General features: G+C 41.1%; 1 protein-coding gene across 3 annotated transcripts; it reads right to left on the bottom strand.

The window, feature by feature from the left end:
- Positions 1 to 88: 88 nt before the first annotated feature.
- PTER (phosphotriesterase related) lies at positions 89 to 20,730 on the bottom strand. Of its 3 annotated transcripts, XM_058028399.1 has the most exons (6): positions 20,656 to 20,694; positions 18,719 to 18,859; positions 9,696 to 10,170; positions 7,721 to 7,986; positions 4,164 to 4,304; positions 89 to 915 (listed from the first exon to the last, which is right to left on the bottom strand). In XM_058028399.1, the coding sequence occupies exons 3-6, from the start codon at positions 10,125 to 10,127 to the stop codon at positions 705 to 707; spliced, it is 1,050 nt and encodes a 349-aa protein (XP_057884382.1). In that variant the 5' UTR covers positions 10,128 to 10,170; positions 18,719 to 18,859; positions 20,656 to 20,694; the 3' UTR covers positions 89 to 704. The 3 variants fall into 3 exon arrangements, with proteins under 3 accessions (XP_057884382.1, XP_057884372.1, XP_057884392.1); XM_058028389.1 differs by lacking the exon at positions 18,719 to 18,859 and having other exon boundaries at positions 20,656 to 20,730; XM_058028409.1 differs by lacking the exons at positions 4,164 to 4,304; positions 18,719 to 18,859 and having other exon boundaries at positions 20,656 to 20,730.
- Between the last annotated feature and the right edge of the window lie 1,297 nt (positions 20,731 to 22,027).

Consider the following 22,027-nt stretch of genomic DNA (forward strand, 5'->3'; position numbering starts at 1 on the left):
TACATGACTGCTGTGAGACTCCAAGTTCGTGATAAAAAATTAATGCAATTAGAAAAAGACATCTGTAATAATACCGCACATACTTTAAGAGGTGATCAAAATGCTTTATTCAAAAATATATTTTTCAATGTATTTTCTACATTTTCACTTACAATTAAGTAAATTGTTAAACTAGAAAGAAACCTTATCTTTTTTTGATTTGAGATTCCTCTTGCCTTCTCTTGTCAATGGAAGCTAATTAGAACTTCCAGACCTTTCAATCAAGTATTACTCAAAGAATATGAGGATAATGAGGAGATTGACAGTATTACAAGGATTAAAATCAGCCCCTGAGGACAGGAAATTTAACTGAAAACCATAAATTCCTTCCAAGGCAATTTCCTTCCAGGTGACACATCTTCAGAAATAGTTTGAAGGTAACATTCAGTAACAGTATTAGATTATGCTTTTGAAACAATTATTTTAAAATTTCAGTTGAAAAGATTCTGTAGGTAGGCTCATATTCAGTAAATCATTTATGAGCAAACTTTTAGAAGGGAGAAAATGTAGAGACAGCATAGAGTTTTAATATTCTAATTAAAAAGAAAAGTTACAATTAGTTTGTTTGCATTGAGTTTTTCAGAAATTTTTTTAAAATTACTGTTCTACTGAAATCTGAATTTTATTAACCTTCCTTATAAATCAGGCATATTTATTAATTGTTCCTACTTAAAAGTCAACCACCGCTTTGGATTTTCTAGGAGTATTTTATCAATTTTATCTTGGGATATGCCTCGAATTAGCATTTTAGGAACTATATTTTTTAGGATATGTGAATATCCATGACCTCCATATTTCATCAGCCTGTTCTTGGTGTGCAGATCATGAGCCATCAGAATTCTGTCTTCATAGCCTTCTTCAATCAGCGTACGAATCCTGCAAAAAGTTGGAAGCATCCCTGTCAGTGAAAGTTCTCATGTAACAGCATTTCCATTTCTTACATTACTGTACTGCTGGACTGTAATTTAACACAAAATACTTAGGTGCTCAGAGGATTTACTCCTTACATTTACCTGAAAATAAAATATATTTTTTATTGCATGAAAAATATCCCACCTCTGAAAACACACCACCACTTATATCGAAATGGAGAAGCAAAACTTTGCTTTTGGCACATGACTTTGCATTTCCAGACCTATTAATTCCACAGAGGAATTCAAGAACTTCAGCATCACCATGCATGGGACACAGGTTTTATATAAATGAGTAAATAATAATTTCCTAGATACGTTCCTCCTCAGCAGGTTACTTTTTGCTGCTGTCACAAGGCTGGTCCCATTACATTTGCTAATGACCAGACTCTGTGTGTCACATCTTTAAAGGAGCCTGGCTCAATAACATAAATACTTTCAGATCTTTGGTTAAATCTCATTTAGCAAAGCAGGTTAATAAAAAGTTGAAGCTGCCAGTATCATACTCCATATAGACAGTTATCATCAAAACACATTGCAAAGATGTTCATTAAAGAAGACAAAGAAGCCTGGCATGGCACAGCACACACCAGGAAATAAGGGGCATTAATTAATAAGGCAGTGCAGCTAAACAGCCTTGGCAAAATGACAAGTCAGCTTGGAAAAAGAAGTAATCCTTCTGGTCACACTCTTGTAGCAGGACTACTACAAGTCCTTCTCTTCACATTTCATTCAAGTAGCCTTACTCCCTTGATCAGCTCATTTTTTAGCATTTGTGTTATGTGGATGTCTACACTCCTGTACTGCATGACTGTCAAGTTTCTCAGTAAGCTTCCATTTAGTTTGGCAGAGGATTACAGCACTGAAGTGGCAGGGACTGACAAACCAGCCCTGGAAAGTGCTCATTCCTCAGGAAGGCCTCCAATTCCATCACTTGCCAGCTCTCTGAAATCCTAATCCTTACTTTCCTGACAATGCTGTGATCAGCAAGAAAACAAAAACTAGCCTTACAAGTACCCACACAGTATCTGAAAGCTCTTACTGACAGTTTTTATTACAGGTAGTTACAAGGAGGTACATGTAGCAGCACCTAATCAGCATGGGCAGTGGAAAGAAGGCAAATAGGACAGAATTTGGTAAAATGTTATTGTTTTTCAAAAACCTACCATACATTGTGCCATACAGTGCACAACACTACATAAACCATAGTCTTACAACATCACAAGAATCTCCTCCAGCCTGAAATACAGAAAAACCACAAGCCAACCCAAAAGTAAAAGTAATGGCACTAGAGGGACTAAGTTTTTGCTGACCAAATATATTATTAGAATCACCTCCTTTAATATTGGACTCATTTCATGGGTTGGGGAGGCATATGATCCTTTCCATTCTGTATCCATTGCTCCTTTCTACTCATTCCTTTATATTTACTTTCTGACTCCAAATTGCCCCAGAACAGAAGTCAGTGTTTTTCTTGCATTGGCAGCAGACTGCAGCCAAACTGCTGAAGAACACAGACAGCTAAAATGAGTTAAGTAAGTAGGTATGTTATGACTACAGAAGTTTGTGTTTTAAGCAAAAAAGATGTGAACAAATATTTTCTATTCAGTAATTTCATTTAGAGGTCAATTTGGTTTCTACTTCTGTGGTGCTGTTTCACAAAACAAAACCCTAAAGAGATTGCCCCAGCCATCCTTAGTCCACTGATATAACACAAATACACACACTCACACTGTCAAATGAGAAGACAAACTTTTCATCTTTTCTTCCTTTGAACAGCCTGCTGCAAGAAATACTCAGACACTAGAGAGTTTCAGGAGAGATGAGGGTGGCTGAGCAAGCATCATGGATGGAATGAGAACTCTGCCACAGCTGAACATGCACTTGTTAACCAAGGCCTAGTCCAGTCCTCTCTAAATATTCCCCAGTGCTTCCAGAGATGCTGACTTTCCATGGCACAGGAGAGGGCAGGAGGCACAGCAGAGGAAGCAGCTTTACTCATTCTAAGTGGGAAAACTGTGGATTCCTTGCAACAGTTTAAAATACTGAGTGCAAGACTGAGAGCATTGCTGAGAGAGAAATAATTTCTAGTGTGAAAAGCAGCAGCAAATGCTTGGGAGGATGGAAGAATAGCCACAGCACCTTCTTAGGAGAGAACAGTTTGAAAACAGATTAGTTTCAAGATTAATCTGACAATGAGGGGGAGGGAAACTATGTCTGAGATGTAAGGGAAAGCTCACAAAATCCTTCTCATCAAGGAGAGTGAAAGAACTGTTTGTGACTCTGGAAGGTAAAAAGACACAGGCAGGATGGCAACCCACCCCTCAGGCACCTGCCACTTCACTGCTCACACACACTGTGGACAAACAGCATGGCAGCATCACACCTCCAGATGGAGAGGAAGGAGTGAGGTGTCCGTTCCCAGCTGATCCTACCTTCTCTCAGACAGTTTCTGTACAGAATGTATCTCCTTGGCAAAACGTGGTGTCAGCACAGCACAACAGATTGGCCGTGCAGCTGAGCTGAGACTGCAGGTGCTGATGAGAAGCAGGGAAGAGGTACCCTGCCAGTGGGACCAATATTTTCACATTGTGAGTGAGTGTGAGGAGAATGGGAGCTCTGAAGAGACAGGAATCACATCCTTCAAAACAGAGAAAGGGCAAAAGGACGGTGGGAGGAAAGGTGATAAAGTGCTTGAAAGAAAAAAGGCAGTTTTCCAGGATGGAAGCACAAATCCATCCAAAACAACCAGTGAGTTTTGCTGGGTTAGCAAACCAGTGAGGAGATAAAACAGGCTCAGATGATGTTTAGTAGCAGCGCTAAGTTTCCAATACTATGTTTCAAACAGAAGTACTTAATCCTAACGTAAATGTAGTATTGTCAGCCTTTTCCTTTTTACAGACTGTATAAATTCGACCAGATCAGCATGGACTTAGGAAAGAGAATGAAGTTTAAAAAGCTCTTAATCTTCTTCTCAAGTAACTTCCTACAACACTGTGATTCTGCATCTTCCTCTCAGAAAAAAGAAATGATAGATGCTGCTCTAACTGTGTGACAGCAGCAGGGGAAAATGGCATTATTTCAGCATGACAGAAGACAGTTTTGAACAACAAGCAGAATCACTCTGTGATGGTCTTAAAACAAGTATTTTTTTATCAATAATATCTTTTATCAATGGCCATGCTACAGCTAAAGCTGCATGGGAGCAGATACCTTGCAATTCTCTCATTGTCGCTGGGCATGTCAATATCTGGATGGAACTGGTAGTGAAGGAACTCTGTACCAAACAGGTCGTACTCTAGGTAACATCCAAGCTTAGCAAATTCCAGAAGTTTCTTTTTATCAAATATGGTCCTGCAGAACACATGTAACACAGAGTCAGCACTGTAACAGGAATAAAACATCTTATGGTATGAGGACAGGTACTTTGTGATCTCCCACTTGCAAGGAAAAAACCAAATAATCTACAATATAATTCACCCATTTAAGAAACAGAACTCCTGTTTGACACATGCAACTTAAGATGATACACAGCATTGTCCTTCTTACATTCATTTGAGATTTCATGCATTAAAAAACCAAAACAAAACCAACTCTTTCCCCATGAAATAATGAAAGCCTCTCCAATAATCTTTAAATGGAAACAGAAGAGTTACTTACTTTTGATACCATTAACCCTCTCAACAGACAACCTAACAAGGAAGGACATTTAAGGAGGAGGTTAATTCATAGTGATATTAAAAAAATAAAAAAAGACAATGGATTACTCACACAAGACAGATTTACTTTCCCAAAAGAGTTACAGGAGACAGCTTCACCCAGGACTTGTTTCATCCATCACACACCAGCAATATACAACTTTGTCTTTAGTTTCTATTCTGAACAGTGATGTTTCTAGATTGCCATTAGAACAGCAATCTATCATTGTTTGCTCTGGGATCTGGCCAGAACGCCTTAAGGAAACGCTCTCACCAAAATACATAATGGCACTGTGAGGATCTGGGACATGGGCTTTGCAGCAGATTTGAAAAGTGAAGGAACAAAGCTTCTAGCACCTCTCACTCATTCGGAAAAGAACAGCAACAGAAATAAGAGTTCTCTGGAATATTTTGGGTTTTCTTTGAACCATTTTTACCAAGTGTATAAGCTGTTCAAAGAAAAACAAAAACACTCAAGTGATAAAATTTTATCTTTATAGCTGCCACACAATTTATTTTTTTGTTTAAGAAGAAACCACATTTCCACAAGAGCAGTAAAGTTAACCAAAAGGGCAGTAGTTTGTGGGGGATTTTTTATTATTGCAGATATTGATGTCACAAAGCAGTTTTACCTTATAGAATGACATCACAGTCTGTTGCTATGGAAATGACTGATGTCATAATTTCAATATTATGACTTAACTACAGATCAAGTAGGAGGAACAGATGGGTTGAGAGAGAGAAAATCCATGTTCAAACAAGCCTGCCATCAGCAGGAGTGTAAGACTTGCCAACTGTAATTAATAAAAAATGTTATTTTAAAATAAATGTTACAGTTTACAGAGACTGAACATTTATCACCAAATGAATTTTCAAAGTGCAGAGCAAAAGAACAGATTATTTTAGATCCAGCCCAGCTCAGTTCACAGGGAGACAATCGCCAAGAGTCTTCAATCCCATGCAGGTGGCAAAAGCACCCAACAGTCTATTTCAAAATCATAGCTAGAGCAGTTTCTTTTAAAAACTATTGTTAGTATCATGCTTTTGGGTGTTCTATCCCAACGAAGAGCCAGAGAACTTCATCTCCTCAGCCACTGGGTCCCACAGTGAGCCACAAGGATACAGCAACAGCAGCAGTTCCCAGTTCAAATTGCTGATCTCTGAGCTGGAATTGGGTGTTTGGGCAACACTGCCCCTGAACAGCTCTGAGCTCATGGAAAAGGAGATGGGACATGGTGAAGCACCCTCTAATTTGGAACTCAGCCATAAATACCCTGGGGACAGACACCAAACTGTAATGTTGCCCCAAATTTGTAACAGCTGCTGTGAGACTTCTAATAGAAATTACTCAAGTGAGTTGAGTCAAGATGTGGATCTCCTTTATAACCTTAACCCCTAACAGATGACTAAAGAAGAGGCTCAATAGCTTTTGCTTCCAGCCTTTTAGTACACTGTAGTTCCACTATGTGGAACTGCTACCTTTTTTTAAGGTGCTAAATTGCAAGACATGGTAGCCAGCATTTTAATTTTACCATTTAATTGTAAATCCACTGGAAAACTACCATTCTGTCTATGTGAAATGCAGACATGAAATATGGAGCTATGTACAAATTTATCTCACATTTAAGGGACTGGGATGCTCCCACATGGATTTTTCTTACTGGAGGAGACTTAAAATGTTAAATGCACATTGCAAAGCCAAACTTCACAGTAGTTTATGTTACAGCAAGTGCCAACCTGAATGTGTGAAAGTAATGATAGAAAGAGATAAAAGGAAATGTCATATTGTGCATCAGTGGTTGTTATTGAAACTGCACCTCTGTTTTTCTACTTATATTGCTTGATTTCTATCAATTAATTATTTAATTCAACAATTTACAACAGTGTACAGGAGGCAAAAAGCCATAATTGTATGTTTATGTTGTATCAAAATGGCTGTGTAAGTACTGATACCTGCAGCTTGCTCAGTCCTCTTTCATAAAAGATTTAAGTAACCAGTTTTTTCTCAAAAAGGGGTTGAAAATACAGCTATAGATACTGTGCAACACAGGTAAATACAAAAAGGAAGTAATTTATAAATATTCAAATATAATTTCAGGGCATGAATTTTATGCTCCTAAAATCATCTAGTAGAACAAGGAGCTCTGTGTGAATAACAAACACCTGTAGCTCGATTTGCAAGCTCTTAGAGTCTGTAACCATGAAAAATTTGGAGCACAGTGCTGTTTCCTGTATTACATTCACACTGAGGGCAAACAATCCAATTGCTGAGAATCATATGACCACAAATAGTCTCCATTATTCAGCAACTGGCCAAACTAATCAATGCTTGGACATACTCCAACTCACCATGAGTAAGACAAGGTCATACAAAACTGATTTGGTAACAGAGGCTATATTTCTAAACTGGAGACAGAAAAGCATCCCAATTTCTCTCTGTGCCTCATGTGGAGCTCCTGGCTTTTGTTCTCGAGGAACCTAAAAGTTAACTATCTGGTCTATGCTATGGACTATCCAAAACCCAACTATTTTCTTTTCAAGCAGTACTTCCTCTCTCTGGTAGTAGAACCATATTAAAAATCTGCCTTTTGCTTTGATCCAGACTCCAGCCAAATTAAGGAAATCTCCATTAGCTTCTGTGAGATTTTGGCAAGGCCACTAAGAGTGACCCAGCTTTCAAAAATACTGGAAGCCCAGCAACTTCCCACCCCATTTTAGTCAGAGCTGCTCAATGTCCAATGCTTTGTAAATACAGAGGTTTGTGCAGGGATACAAATTAATGAAATTCCCATTTTTAAAATGTGGCTACAGTTATTCCTAATCCCTCTGCCAGGTTTTCAAAGACAGCACTTAAAGCACCAAAATCTCTTATCAATATGAATCTAAAACCTGATCCTGACTGTAGTGCAGTCAAGGAGGAGGCAGGAGGCAGATTAAGCTCCATATAAGCATTTATTTCTGAGTCATTTAACTTGAGGGTAACACTCTATGTCACCTTTTCCCAGTGCAGTTCTGCACAACCCCAGTGAGTGTGGCAGCACCCCAGGAAGCCCAGCAGAATATTCTCCTTACCTGTCGAGGTGAGACATGACTGTCTTTGAAGCATCAGCCCCGGCCTCCTGCAGGATGCGGATGATGTGGAAAGGGGAGTCGCTGTTCCTGCCAGGATGGATGATAACAGGGCACCCAAGCTGGGCCTGAGCCTCTGCTGTGGCCTGAAGCACTCTGTGTTCACTGGGAGTCAAAGGCCACGAGCAACCTATTTCTCCCACCACACCACACTTGATATTAGTCCCATCTGCTCCTTTGAGTACCTCATCAACAATAATCTGTGTCAGCTAGAGAACAGGAAAATGAGATTTTTGGTTATTATTACTATTTGCATTAAATAGCATCAAATTTGGCCTATGGATGCTGGGCTAGTTATGCTCCCAAGGTCTTTCTGAACTTATCTAATTAACAGCTGGGAGTGTGAAAACACTGCAGTTAAAATCTGGTTTCTGTCAACTAATGTTATACTACCCATTCACTAAGACCAAAATAAACACAGAAACAAATCAATTTAACAGTATCCAGTCACACATTTGTCCAGGTTTGCCAAGAAAGCTGGTCTACATGTAATTTGAACTCTGATTTAGGCAGACATTAAGTTTTCTTGAAAAAAAAAAAGGTTAGTTTATTCCAAAACCTTTGCCTTGCACTCCTGAATTGGCTTCAGACACAATTCAATGTAATCTTTGCAAAACAAGATATCAGAGAATAAGGAAACCTTGTCATACATGTAGGGAAGAGAGAAACTCTGGCAAGCATTCTGAAGAGACAAGTTTAAGGCAAAACCTGCTTATGGGAATGCCAATGTAAAACAACAGGAGATCTGACTTCAGAACTACAAAACAAAGCTCATTTGAGAAATTTAGAGGATCAAAATTAGCCTTCTTTAGAGTGCGCATAGACAAAACCCATCAGAATCTCTTAATAAAACTACTTTGCTATAAAAGCTTTAGTTTTTCTTTCCCAGAATAGGCCATATGTCTTAAGCATACATTCAGAACTGAGAGCACAACATGGCACTGATGATGGCCAAACTTCTTAAGTACAGAGTAGAGGTTATCTGTGGGTCTCCATCAGTCCATCAAACACAGCAGGGAAACCTTTGCCTTGAGAAATCTGTTTGTGTCCATGCTATTTGTATCTATTTGTATTTCAAGGAATGGAAGAACATTTAGGAAAAGCAGTACTCTTGTGTACAGTTTGGGCCAGCTTGGGTCCAGTTTTGTTGGCAGCACTGCTCAAGTTTTGATCATTGATTTTTAAAATTAATTAGATTCATTTGTAAACTGTGACAGATTTTTTTAAAAATTGTCAGCTCTATTCATACACATTCACAGACTCCTACCTTGGAGAGTTCCATTCCCTCTTCTCCTCATCACCACATTTTCTTATTAAAAGATGAATATTTATTATTACAGGAACATCTGGGGACCTCAGCTATTATTAACACATTGTATTAGTCACTGTGCAAACATGCTGATGTAGACTATGCCCTGAAAAGCCTGGACAAATGATAGAGAAGAGAGCTATAACACACAGTCTGAGCAGAGTAGTGATTTACAATTATCTTATAAATACTGCAATTACTTATGGTTTTTATAAGAATGCTGGGTAAATTCAATGGAAAGCAATTAGCCATAAAAAGTGACAGAAGAGGTAGCAAGGATAAACTCCTTCCTTAAAAAATAGTAAAAACTCAAGATAGCCTGTGGTGTACCACATGTCCACACATGAACCACTGTATTTTCCTTTTACTGTTGCATTAAAACAAATCCCTCAGAGAAAATGGAGCTTAAGAACTGGAAATTCTGACAGAAAAACCAAGGACATTAAAGTAGTGTTGCTCCAGATATCACACACAAGCAGTAATGCTGTCCCCATTTTCTATGCTGAGCACCTCTGTATTCCATCATTTTACTGGAACTTCTCTCCAACTTTGGCTTACCCAGGGGGTAATTCACAGGACAGAGGCACTGAAGCAATGGTTAAGACTTACCTGCTCCACTGTCATGGCCTGTGTTTGAGAAGAATGAGTGGAATCCACATAAAACCCAGCACCAGCAATAATATGAACTCCAGTTTCTTCAGCAAGTTTCTTCAAAGCATTCATATCCCGGCCAATCCCTGTAGTTGTGTTTTCCACAATCGTCCCACCACCTGCTGCTTTAAAATGCAGCAGCTCCTCCCTCACAGCATCTGTCTCCTGATACAAAAGAAGGTTTTCTTTATGGCTGTAGGGATTTTGCTTAATCCAAAACAAGTTCTTCATCTCAATGGGCCCATTAGACAAAGGCTCTTGGCCTGGAGCAGGTGGACAGAAGCAGCTGCTGTAGTTCATAGTCAAGTGTTCATGAGTCAACGTGTAGCCAAGACAGTCTGGCTCCACAGGGCCCAAGACAGTCTGCACTTTTCCACTCAAGGAAGGCATTTTTCTTTAACAAAGGGGAAAAAAAAACAGATCCAAAAGGAGTCTGGAAAAGAAGAAAGGAAACAAAAACATTTCAGAAAGAGCAGTGTTATATCAGGAAATTTCTGAAATCCCTCCTCCCTCTAACACATGTACCTACGCTCTGTGTGTGTTTGCTGGGATGTTTCCAAAAGCTGTTTGTAGAAGGGTGGTCAATATGAAAAACAAGGCATTTATTTTACCCAACTGCGCTTGGATCAGTACTCCAGCAACATAAACACACCACATTCCAGTACATGGAAGTTGTCATCATTTATTGTGCTGCAGTCAGTATCACATTAAGATAAATGTTTCCTATTTAATAAAACCACTGTATGTTCATTTAGGATTTTTTGCTCTTCAGCAGCTGTCAAATTTTGTCAGCTTCAGCCACCAGATGAATACACTTGGCACCAAGGCTGAATATTCCTTACTGGTATGTTCAGTATATTTATCTCTGGCCTCTGAAACTCAGTATCCCTTTCACATACCAAGGAAGCAGTCGGTGTTTGGGCACCTTGCCTGCCCCTCTCTATGTGGAATGATGCATGGGTGGGGGTGATAATCTGCTCCTCTGGCTGCAGCAGGGCTCAGGTTCTCCTACCAGCTGTGCTCTGGAGGTCTGGAACAGCCCAGCACCACTCCTCTAAGGCTGACAACAGCCACCAAAGATACAGCACAGTCCACAAACAGCGGTGGAGAACCCAAAGTGCTTCAGTGGGCAAATATTTTTCCAGTTAAGAACAGACCTTAATCTAACAATTTACATGTGGCTTAGCATCTCAGGCATTTTTAAATTAATCTTTAATATCAATGAAAAATGTTACTTCTCAAAACTTCAAACAAGCAGTGACAAACACTGACAAACTACAGTCTGCAGTTGGTTCATGTCAAAGTCCCTGTGCCAATCTGGCCTAACTCACTGCAGGTTAAAATTAACTGCAGCTCTCCCCATTGGGATTTTAGGTTTTTGTTAGTTCATGTTAGATCTTCCAGATGCTAGTCACAAAGGCTTGAGGATATATAGTTAAAATCCCTAGTCAACCAAAATCATGAGTTATGAAACAAAATACATGTTTAATCATGTCCAGAGGAAAGGACTAACTAGAGCATGCATTATTGATTAAAGAGAGAGGTCTTTCCCATTTCTGCCTCCCTTTTAGTGAATAATGTCATAAACATGGGTTTGTTACTGGTAAAGCCCTCAGAGGACATTTTCCTTTTAACTGCTAAAGTTAATCTACCAGGATGACAGAAAAACTGAAATCTGAAGGGCACTGAACTCTACATATCAAAGGGCACAGGAACATCAAGATCTCTTTGGGGATACTTTGATCTCATGAGAAGCAGTCACTGTCAGAGCACCAATGCACAAAAGTGACCCAGCCCCTGGAAAAGGCAGCTATTGCCTGCCCAGTGAAGTCTACAGTGCTGGTGCTCACTGTAATATGAAGAGTTGGCCATCCATAAAAAAGAGAAATGACTGACTGACTATGTTTACTTGCCTTGTGTAAATGCAGATTAAGAAGAACTGTTCTTTTAGGAATTTTGTTCCTGGACTAGCATGTTAACTTGTTTGAGAAGGTAGCAGAATAAATTACTCTCATAGAACAGACTGCTGGCTGATTAATAGGATGATTTATTTTTCTTCCAAACAGATTAAGAAGTGCATGATTTCAGAAAATATTATTCTTGAGCAAATAATTAAAAGCAAAATACCTGTCTTAGTCAGAAACTGCTCCTAGCTGCAATTCAATTAAACAGTCATTAATTCCATCCTTGAAGAAGGCTGGTGCTCTATATAGAGCAACCCACTATTTTGGAGAAAGTTCAATGATCTGAGTCATTCTTATATGCACAGCAAAGCAACTGACATAATTCTAAGCATTACCTTTGCTTTATTTTTTTGCCCCCCTCTTTTTTTAATGTTAAACATCTACACTATGGCATTCACTAAAACCCTGACAGCAAAGAGTGATAACTACCCTCTACATTAGGTTCACACTTCTCTTTCCCCATGTTCACTGACAATTTTCCAATCCATTTAGTAAGTTAGCAACCCAAACCTATATACAATTAAATACATAAGTATTTAATTTATTTTGCTAAAGCTTGACACAAATCAATTACCAGTTCCCATGCCAGGTTTTTATTGTAGCAGACACTAACTTGTTGATTTTTAAACTCTAGATTTCAGATTACAGCTCACATACAGAATTTACTGAACCTTTTGACTGAGGCCAAGGATTTTTATAAATATAAGAAGCATCACAAAAAATGGAAACTGACACAAACATCATTTAAAGTAGGCCTAATTTTATCTTCATGAAAAATGTATTATTAATGCCTGTTCCTGTTAACTGACACAGTTTTAGAAACCCACCACTCCTAATAAAAGAACTATAAAAAATAAAGACAGGCAACAACCTGTGACTGGAATTATTTTTGAAACCACTGTTGTGATATCTTCCGTACTGTCATTCACATAAAGAGCCTGCCCTGGTTATGATACATTATGATATGATATGACATTATTATATACATATGATATATTATTCCTAGCAAGATTCACTTGATGGAATCAGAATTACACCTTTTTAAAACAGATTTTAGGTGAAATAGCCTTTAAATGGAATCAGGATTCCTACTTGATTTAAGGAAGTATATGTTACTACAGGAATCCCTGTTTGTGTGAGTTACTCATGATTTGCATGCCATGTTTTACACAGAACTTTCTTTTGAAAAAGTTTCTTCTTTCATACACCAAGGACTGCATTCATATCACCTCATTTAGCCATTTAAATGATGTATGTCTACTACAGAACAACCATCTGGAGATGGAAGGACATATCTATAGGCAATTCATCCAGCTTATTTTGAATGCCTATAATAGGACAGAAGTCACTTTCTCTAATGTCATCCTCCTTCCATGGACTAAGGAGCAAGCCAAGAAACAATCCAGAACAAGACAAATATATTTCAGATGGCTTTACAAAGGATATGTGAATTATATTTCCTTAATCTTAACCCAGTCTGAGGGGATGGGAAAATGTGTTGATTCCTATCACAGAAGATAAACAGGTAGGTTCATATCTGGCAATAACAGCTATTTTGCTTTCGAAAACCACTAATTTATGTGGTGGTATTGCCAAGGAGCTCCTGCACAGACCGAGACTTCTCAGCTCTGGGTGTTATATAAAGAGAGAGATAAATCATATTTCCTGGAAATTACAAATTCAGACTAAAAAAATAAGAAAATTGCTTTAAGGTGTAATCAAAATTTGTATTATTTCACAAAAGTCATGAAACACTACCTTATAATTTTTGTAATAAACTCTGGACAGATCTTTATAACCACCAACTGTATGGTGCATAAACTACAACTCTCACCATTAGCCAACTATCAAATGCTGGTGAAGTAAATATTTTTCCTAGAGGTATTGTTAAGAGAAAAGAGACTTGCTACTAAAAAGGTCATGGTGCTGCATTCCTGGCTCTGGTAAAAACTCCACTGAATTCAATAGATGTTTTGCCTGAATACTGATGACAAGATTTATGTTTCTGCTTTTCCCATCTGAAACGTGCACTTCAGTCATTGTGTCATTTTAATGGCCTTGTAATGGGAAGTCCCCCTAGGTTTGGATTAGTTGCTTCCTACAGTAATCTCATATTGCTGAACCATTATAATCACATAAACACAGTTTCCATATGCTAATTCTGCATTTGTTTTGATTCAGTAAGCACATTTTAATGGCATTAGCACAGATTCTCTGCAGACCGGCGTGAGAATCATTTCATTGTCGTTACATTACAATGTGAGATTAGAGCAACATTAAATCCAGATTGCTGTGACATAAAATTTACCAAAGAAAAGCAAAAAAAAAAGGCTCAATGGGTATTAACTGTACCCAGAAAAAGTTAAACACAGCTGCCATTTAGAAACAAGGGCTGCCCTGGGTGCATCAAGAGCATTTTAAGTGGGTCTTTCCTTTATAACCACAGAGCCCTGGGAAATGTGATACAGCACAAGCTCACTATATATTTATAGATGGAGGAAATGTTTTGAGTATTCAATTCTAGTTTGAGCAACCCCTACAGAACATGGAAAAGCCACTAATTAGAAATATGTGACACATCTGCAGGAAATTTCTATTAGTTAGTCTATGCTGTGTTATCTTACCGTACATGTAAACATTTTGCGGCAAGGGAAGAAGTTAGCAAGACAAAGGAAGAAGAGAGGCAGAGTGTAAGAGAACAAAGAGAACATGTAGACTACGTCAAGAATATAAAAAAAACTGATTCTTCTCTTCCCTCATGTTTCTGCCAACATTGTAGAGATTTACAGAAAGGAAGGAATTCCATACTGCCCACACAGTTCTTCCTCTTCCCCACCAGACAAGCAAGCTTTCTAACCTCTCCAGATCTATTCCACCTTCTTCAAAAATATATTCACGAGTGCTAATTACAGTGCAAACACACCTGACACCCAGCACTCCCTCAGACATGGATTTCAGTAAGCACAGCTTTTTTGCTCATGCATGCTGTCAGGAAAGCACAGCTCCAGGGGCTGTGGAGCTGGGCCTGCCACGGCTGGGTGGCTGAGTGCAGCAGGAGGACAGGACAGATGCAGACTTCAGGACATTTGCTCCAGGACAGATGCAGAGTCACCTGTCATTTAGTCCAGCAATTCCCCCTGCACCAGTCAGTGCAAAGGAGTCCAAGACCTATGACACTGTAGTGCTACACAGGCTCTCTCACACCATCACTAGTTCATGTTACATGAGATAACAACAACCTGGGCCTCTTCTGTAGAACTGGCAGGTATGCTGCTCTGAAAATGACATATTATTTTCATTAAAAGTCATAAATGTTCTTCCCTGTTTTCAGGGAATTGGTCAGAAAGGCATTGGCCTTTTTCCTCTCCCAAAATGGAGCTATGAGAGCACCATGGTTTGCTGAACTTCAAGCTAACTCAAGGCTTTCTGTCCTAAGGAATCATGTCACACCGGAGACTTTTCATGCCTTGAACAAAGCTCTTATGAGAGAGGAGGGGAACACTTATGGTGCCTCTCTCCCACACAAACTCCTGCCTAGCCCCACAGGAGTATATGCTGCAGCTCCTCCCTTTGTGGGCCACCCTTCGTTTCCCACCTTTGGGTGGCTGTATCTTCATGCAGCATGCACATAAACCTCACCATTTTCGTTGTGTAAGCTCTTGACTGGGTAGAAATTGGCCAAGAGACTCAAAGCCTAGAGAATTCTTGGGAGAATTATTTAAAAAGCATCATCTACTCCACCTTGCCGCATTTTTTCATGAAACATGTTATTCTGGAAATACTGAGAATAGTGGGTTAACGTTGTAACCTTCAGTGACCTACCTCTGGTCTCCAGACCATTCAAAAACATATTTCCTTATGAAGTCAAGCCAAAAGAAATGCTAAATACTGCTTTTCACTATATTTTCTGTATATGGTTTGAGCAACCAAAAAACCTTTACATACAGAAGTGAGAAAGAATACTAAAAGTAAGACCTTATATAAGGTTACAGTATGTGCTATGAAAAAGAATTAGGAGAGCTTTAGACAAGCCTTATATAATCCAATTGTGATAAAGAGAAGTCCCACCAAAATATGCAGCTACACACACTCCACAGCAGCTACACTGCTTGAGCAGCACTGTCAATGCTCTACAGTCTAAAAGCAGTCACTTAAATTTTAAGAGAAACGTAAACATTAGTACACACGTGGGAAAGGCCAATATATTGCCACCCTGCCCTGAGAACCTCCAAAAAGCACACTCAGATAAGGAGCTGGGTAAGCGAGAAGCAAAGCTTTTAAATGTTCACCTGAAAGAGAAAACTCTTACAGCACCTTCCCTCTGTGGCTCAGCTCGTGGCAGACAGACCTTCCAGCTTTGCATGGTTTGAGGGTCATGCTCTGGCTCCAGCCAGGCTCTAAGCCAGGCACATCTAAATCAGATTGCTTCCTTACAGCTGAAGTGCCACACCAGGACAAGCGCAGCGGGGGGACAAACCCCGGGGATCAAAGTAAGCACACGTGCTTTGCCCCAAGAAGCAGAGTCCAAGTCACCTCAAATATGGAACTTTGCACAATTCTTTTCCAGTTTGGTTGAAGTTTAGCTGTTGTGACCAGAATAGTCAGACTTCCCTTTTACCTTATTTCTGTGCAGATAACAGTCTCAAAATCTAGGCTTCTCTGAGCAAAGTCACATTGAAGTTTCTCTTCCTCAGAGAGATCTGAGACCAGCATACCCCTAAGTGTTTTTTCATTAACATCTCTTTAGAAGAACTTCAGGGGATTTTACATTTTGGGCAGCTTCCAAAATTACTCCTGATAAAAGGTCAGATAAAAATTCTCCTCCAGGGTCAAACATTACATTAATTATATTTTACATGCACACATAGTGTTTTTAGGCCAAAAATCAGAACTGAAGTCACATTATGCTATATGCAAATAGGGACTAAGTCTTGCATGTTGATACATACATTCATATTCTTAAGACTTAACAGACTCACATTTGCTTCTCGAGGGTTCTGGGGTACAAGCACATATTCTCTTTCTTTTGAGGACAACAAGAAGTAGGGAAAAAAGTCTCCTTTTCAGGAATGCATATCCAGCCTTCATTCCCTCTAAATCTCAAATCTGAAACAAGCATACATCTTAGCTCCACTCTTTGTTGTTATTCTCATTGACTTTCATTGGTTTTCTCTCTACTTGAGGCAACATACACATATTTTCACATGAGCTCAAACATTTCAGTAAGCATGCTGGGTGGAGCATTATCACTCACTTGTGCAGGCCTAGAGAGCCACACCAAACCCCTCCATGATCTTTAAATGTAGAAATGCACCACACAAATCTAAGCAATGGATGAGTGATATGCATTACTATCTCTTGATCAAGACTGAACATTACAATCTAGAAATATTTAGATGAATAAACCCTAATGTCAGATTTGCCACAGACCACAGCAGTCACTGATCCACTCAGATCTGCAAAGCCATGCATGCTGGAAAAGAGCATGGTGATTTGGTTTAAGTCTCATTCAATATCACAGACTGCAGCAACTGGAAAAAGCAGGGGATTCCAGAAAACCACCTTCTTTACTAGGGAGTGATGAGTTTAGATGCAAAGAAATAAATTCAATGTCCCACTACTCCAAAGAACTGTATCACAAAATTTGCAACCAATCTCAAGACCTAATGGGAAAAAATACCCTGAGAAAAGCCTTTGGACTGTGACTGCTCTCTGTGACTGTGTCAGGAAATGGAAGCAGTATGTCCTTCTCAAGGTCCACTCTAAAGAAACCAGCCCACACAAGAGAAGTTAATGTGAGTCAAGGGAAAGCTCCAAGCTGATGGGTGTAGCTCAAGGAGTATCTTTTACCTCAGAAACTTTACAGTCTGCATGCTTTGTCAGTGGTCAGACTCAATGACCTCTTGCTTATACAACTCCTGCTTTTAAGTTCTTACCCCCATCTTGGTATCACAGTGGAATGCTAGGAACAACCAACACACAGAAGCTGACAAAATTGTCAGGTCTCCTACATATCCTTCTATTTCTTTTCCAGGTATTGCTGAATCTTCAGTCTTAACCAGAACGGGGTACAGAACCCTGCCACTGTTTTGTCTTTTTGTATCACAGAATTTCTGAAAGAAGACACAAACTCAGTATTTTTGTCCTGGAAACTATTATCTGTTTTTCAAAAAATCCTGGCTACTCAGTCTAAAGTGAACAACAAAGAACAAAGTCCTGCAATAAAACTTATAGAACATCAGAGTTCAAGCATTAAAAATCAGTTGAAGATTTCCAGACCCATCTGAAAATGACCCATGTGCCAAAAGGTACACAAATCACAGCAAAAAAAGAGGCACACTCCTTTCACCTGATCCCTAACCCTCACTGTAGTGACTGTGGATAAAGCAAAGACAACTGTGGGATAAAACAATTCTCCTTTTACATTTTGAGGAAAGAGATGAGATCCCAAAAGAGCAAAAAAAGGGAGCAGTTCAGCAGGTAACACACTATTCTTTGATCCTACCTCCTCCACAGAAGTTACTTGAAGAAAAACCCTGTGGCTGTGGCTACACAACAGTGGGGTTTCAGAGTATCTTCGAGAAGAGTGATTCTACATTTCTGAGATCCAAGTAAAAAAATGTTATTTACTTAAAGCTGCCATCTAAAAGATGATGGTGGTGGTCTTTCTTCTTGCTTCCTTTTTATCTAAGTAGTTAAGCACTTGTGAAACATATACCAGCTATTGTTAGGATAAAATGCTTTTCTTGGATTATTAACAACATACATAGTACTGTCAGACCAAAGACATGACCACTGCTTAGAAAATTCTGAGGAAGCTTTTTAATTTGTGACCAGAAAAATGACATTGAAGCAGAAAAACTACGCTACAGTGTTGAGAGGATGTAATTTCTCATTAGAACTAGAGGGATGGGATACTCCCCTTCCCCTCCAATACAGCTGGCAATCCAATTTTCCAGAAATGCAGAAAATGTAAAAGAGTTCAAAACTGTTCTGAATCAAACCAGAGACTTGTACCTTAGGCTTCCACAGTCTAGATGGATCTCATACCAGACAGGTGGCCAGTCTGATACAAGCAGAAGCCTCACTGTTTTCATGAACCTTTAGAAGTCTTGGTTTCATCTGACAAAAAAATGAATTTGTTCAGTATTTCAAGTCCTGAAAGACAGGAAAAACATTTTAGATCTACATCAAGTGAAATAAGGAAAAAATTCACAGAATGTTCAGAGGCATAGTCCTTTAATAAACACAGAACTCACTGGTGCCATATGCTTCACTATATACTGATTTTTATGTGTGAGAAGCAAGCTGATGGCTCCTAACCACAGAGGGAAGCTGTGACACTTGTTCCTGCTGCACCACGCACTAATTCAGCAAGTTAGCACTGGTCACCTACATGAAATATAATTAAGCATTTGAATGCCATTGTTGCCACCTTTGATTATAACTATGAAAATTAATGTGATGATGGTGACAGGATGGCAAATATTATATCTGTTAAATTCCAAAACATAAGGGGCATTCATAATAATAAATGACACTTATGTAGTCTTTCATAAAACAATCCCCAAGTACCTGACAAAATGATGCAAAACTACTTATTAGAAGCATTGCTTCACCCACCACTGAAACACAGCCCCCAGCAGAAAGAAGGCAACAACCTTTAAACATTGCAGAACATATTATGACAGAGGACGTTGAATAATGTATCCAGTGTAAAGCAGAAGGGAATTCCAGACAAGTCAAACAAAATTTCCCAGAAGCAAATGACCTCCAGCTATAAACTTGTTTCATTCAAGAACTGCCACAAGCCTCTAGCATACAGAGGATATCAACCTTAACAACAGACACCTGAAAGAAAAGAATTATGCTTACAGGTATCTTAGAGATCATGTATAAATTCCCTCAGAGTTCCTCACCAACAGGACCTGTATGGTTCAACTTACAACCAAACTAACCACAACACCAGACCCAATGCAGAGGGGGTGCCAAAACCCAAGGCCACTGCCCAGCAGAGGCTTTGCCACCGTGCTGAAGCTCACTTGGCAGGGGGAGCTGAACCTCCCTTGCCCCGATTGAGCTGCCTTCCGCAGCTCCCCAGCCGCTGCCAGGGGAGCAGGAACCTGCTGCAACCGTGTCTTGGAACGGGCAGTGAGCCTCAGGCCGCCGAGACATGCATGGTGGAGTGTCGTGTCCCAACAGGGCACACAGGCAAGTCTGGAGCTTTGCTACTGAGCCCTGACAAGCTTCAGCAGCTCTGGAAGCATCTCGCAGAGCGCTGCTGGCGCTTCCAGATGGAGAGGCAGCTGAAGGCAGGCTCTGAAGGTCCCCGTTTTGGATTGAGGCATTTGTTCCTTCACAGAGACACCCTCGGGAACTGTCGGGAGAGGAGTACTAGAGAGGACGTAGTTCCAATATTTAACTTGTTATGGCTGTACAAATATTAAATACCAGCACTAATAATAGCAGCGTAGCTGCACTCACACAGTGAAGCCGCCTAAGCTCGGGGCTCACTCTGTTGGTAACTATCATCTGGTGCTGTAAAACGCTTCTGCACGGAGGAGCTGCTCGTCCCCTCACACTCCACACGGGGAGCCCTGCCTGTCCCAGCGCCGCCGTCCCGGCCACCTCTGCCCCGGTCCCGCAGTCGCCCCTCGGCCGGGGCTGCACCGGCCGTGCCGGGCCCTGACCCGCGGCCGAGCCCGGCACAGCCCTGCGCTCCCCGCCCGCCCCAGCCCCGAGCACCGCCGGCCGCCTCCCGTTCTCCCGCCTCGGGCCTTGCCGGGCCGGCAGCGGAGCGACCGAAAGCCGCTCTCGCCCCTCAACTCGGGCGAAGTTTCCCAGCCCGGGCGCCTTGTCGGGCCGAGGGCATCAGGGGCGAGCCCGGCACGGCTGTGGGCCGCCGAAGGTGGCGGAGCGGCTCCGCTGGCGTTCCCCACACCCCGCTCGCTCACCCCGCGGCCCGAGCCCTCCGCCGGCAGCACCGCACCCCGCAGGGCCCCGGCAGGCAGCGAGCCGAGACCGCCCCGAGCGGGGCGGGACTTCCCGGGGACGGGAGGGAGTGGAGGAGCAGCCTGGGGGCGGCGGGGCCCGGGGAGCCCGGGGAGCCGGACGGGTGGGCGGGAGGACGGCCGGGAGCGGAGCGCTGCCCCTCTGCCTCCCTGCCGGGACCCGCCCGGCTCGCTGTCCGCTACCCGGCCCCAGGAGTTCCCCCGTGAGTGAGGAGCAGCTGTGCTTTGTGTCATCCTTGGCTCCTGGTGCGAATGAGAGTCGGTGGCTGTGAGCATCCTGCCTGTCCCTGTGTGTACCCCCTGTTGCACAGGGAGGAGGCTGGAATCCACCGAGTCATTTTGGGGGAAGGGGGGCGTGGGAGTTCGCGCCGAGTGCTTGGGCTTGCAAGAGGTAATGTTTTCTAATCTACCCTTTAATGCAAATAGGATGGTTGGAGAGGCACTTCCAAGTATCTACACGCAGGATGACAGTGACTGATTCTGGAAGAAAATGCAGGTCCAGAGTATGAAGTGAAAACACAGCTAACACCAAGTTAGAATAATGGAATCATTAAGGCTGCAAAAGAGTACCAAAATCATCGAGTCCAACCTTTGACTGAACACTGCGTCCTATGCCGCTTTCCCGGGCAGTTCATTCCAATGTTTTTTAACCCTTTCAATAAAGAAATTTTTTTAATTTGTTCAGTATTTCAAGTCCTTCAGAATCCTTTACCTTTCCTTTTGAGGATCTCAGAAGTGTCTTATTTGCCTAAGGCTCACAGCATCCAGTATGGTACTATTCCATTTTATAGAAGGGTAAATATGCTGGCAACATGACTGGCAAAGGCACAGGGGACAGAACTACTCTAGCGCTCATACACAGCCAAAACTGCAGCGAAGTCACCCAGTGCATTGTGGAGAGATGTAACCTGAAGTCAGGAAGCTCTTCTGGGAGAAGTAGTTACTCTTTTCATTGCTATGTTTTCTACTTTCACTCTTCCTTGTTCCCATTCATAACGGGCTGGGGCCAGCACTGCAGCATGATGCCTGCAAATGGATTCTTGTGTGCCTGCCTTTAATATGGCCTGGGGGAGATGGATCCTAGCTTTTCCTCAGGTCCCAGATAATCCTGTGATGCAGAAAGTGAGTGGGCAAGACTGGGAATGAAAGGCAATGCATGCTGATGCATGGGCCGTTTATCATCTATCCTACAGTGAAGGACAAAGGTGGAAGTAGAGGATGAAAAATGAGGAGGGTGTTGAAGTAAACCACTTTAGAGAGATAGGAGGTAAAAGAAAGTTGTTCTTTTATGAAAGTGATGGAGAAATAAAGTTTT

Source organism: Melospiza georgiana, chromosome 1, assembly GCF_028018845.1.
Source record: "Melospiza georgiana isolate bMelGeo1 chromosome 1, bMelGeo1.pri, whole genome shotgun sequence".
Lineage (NCBI taxonomy): Eukaryota > Metazoa > Chordata > Aves > Passeriformes > Passerellidae > Melospiza > Melospiza georgiana.

What these genes read in the sequence shown, in the direction of transcription:
- PTER (XM_058028389.1), bottom strand. Translation starts at nt 10,127, where the DNA reads ATGCCTTCCTTGAGTGGAAAAGTGCAGACTGTCTTGGGCCCTGTGGAG. An exon ending in AGGCCATGACAGTGGAGCAG is followed by an intron (nt 7,987 to 9,695) that starts GTAAGTCTTAAC and finishes CCTGTTCTCTAG; the next exon opens with CTGACACAGATTATTGTTGA. An exon ending in GTCATGTCTCACCTCGACAG is followed by an intron (nt 4,305 to 7,720) that starts GTAAGGAGAATA and finishes TGTGTTCTGCAG; the next exon opens with GACCATATTTGATAAAAAGA.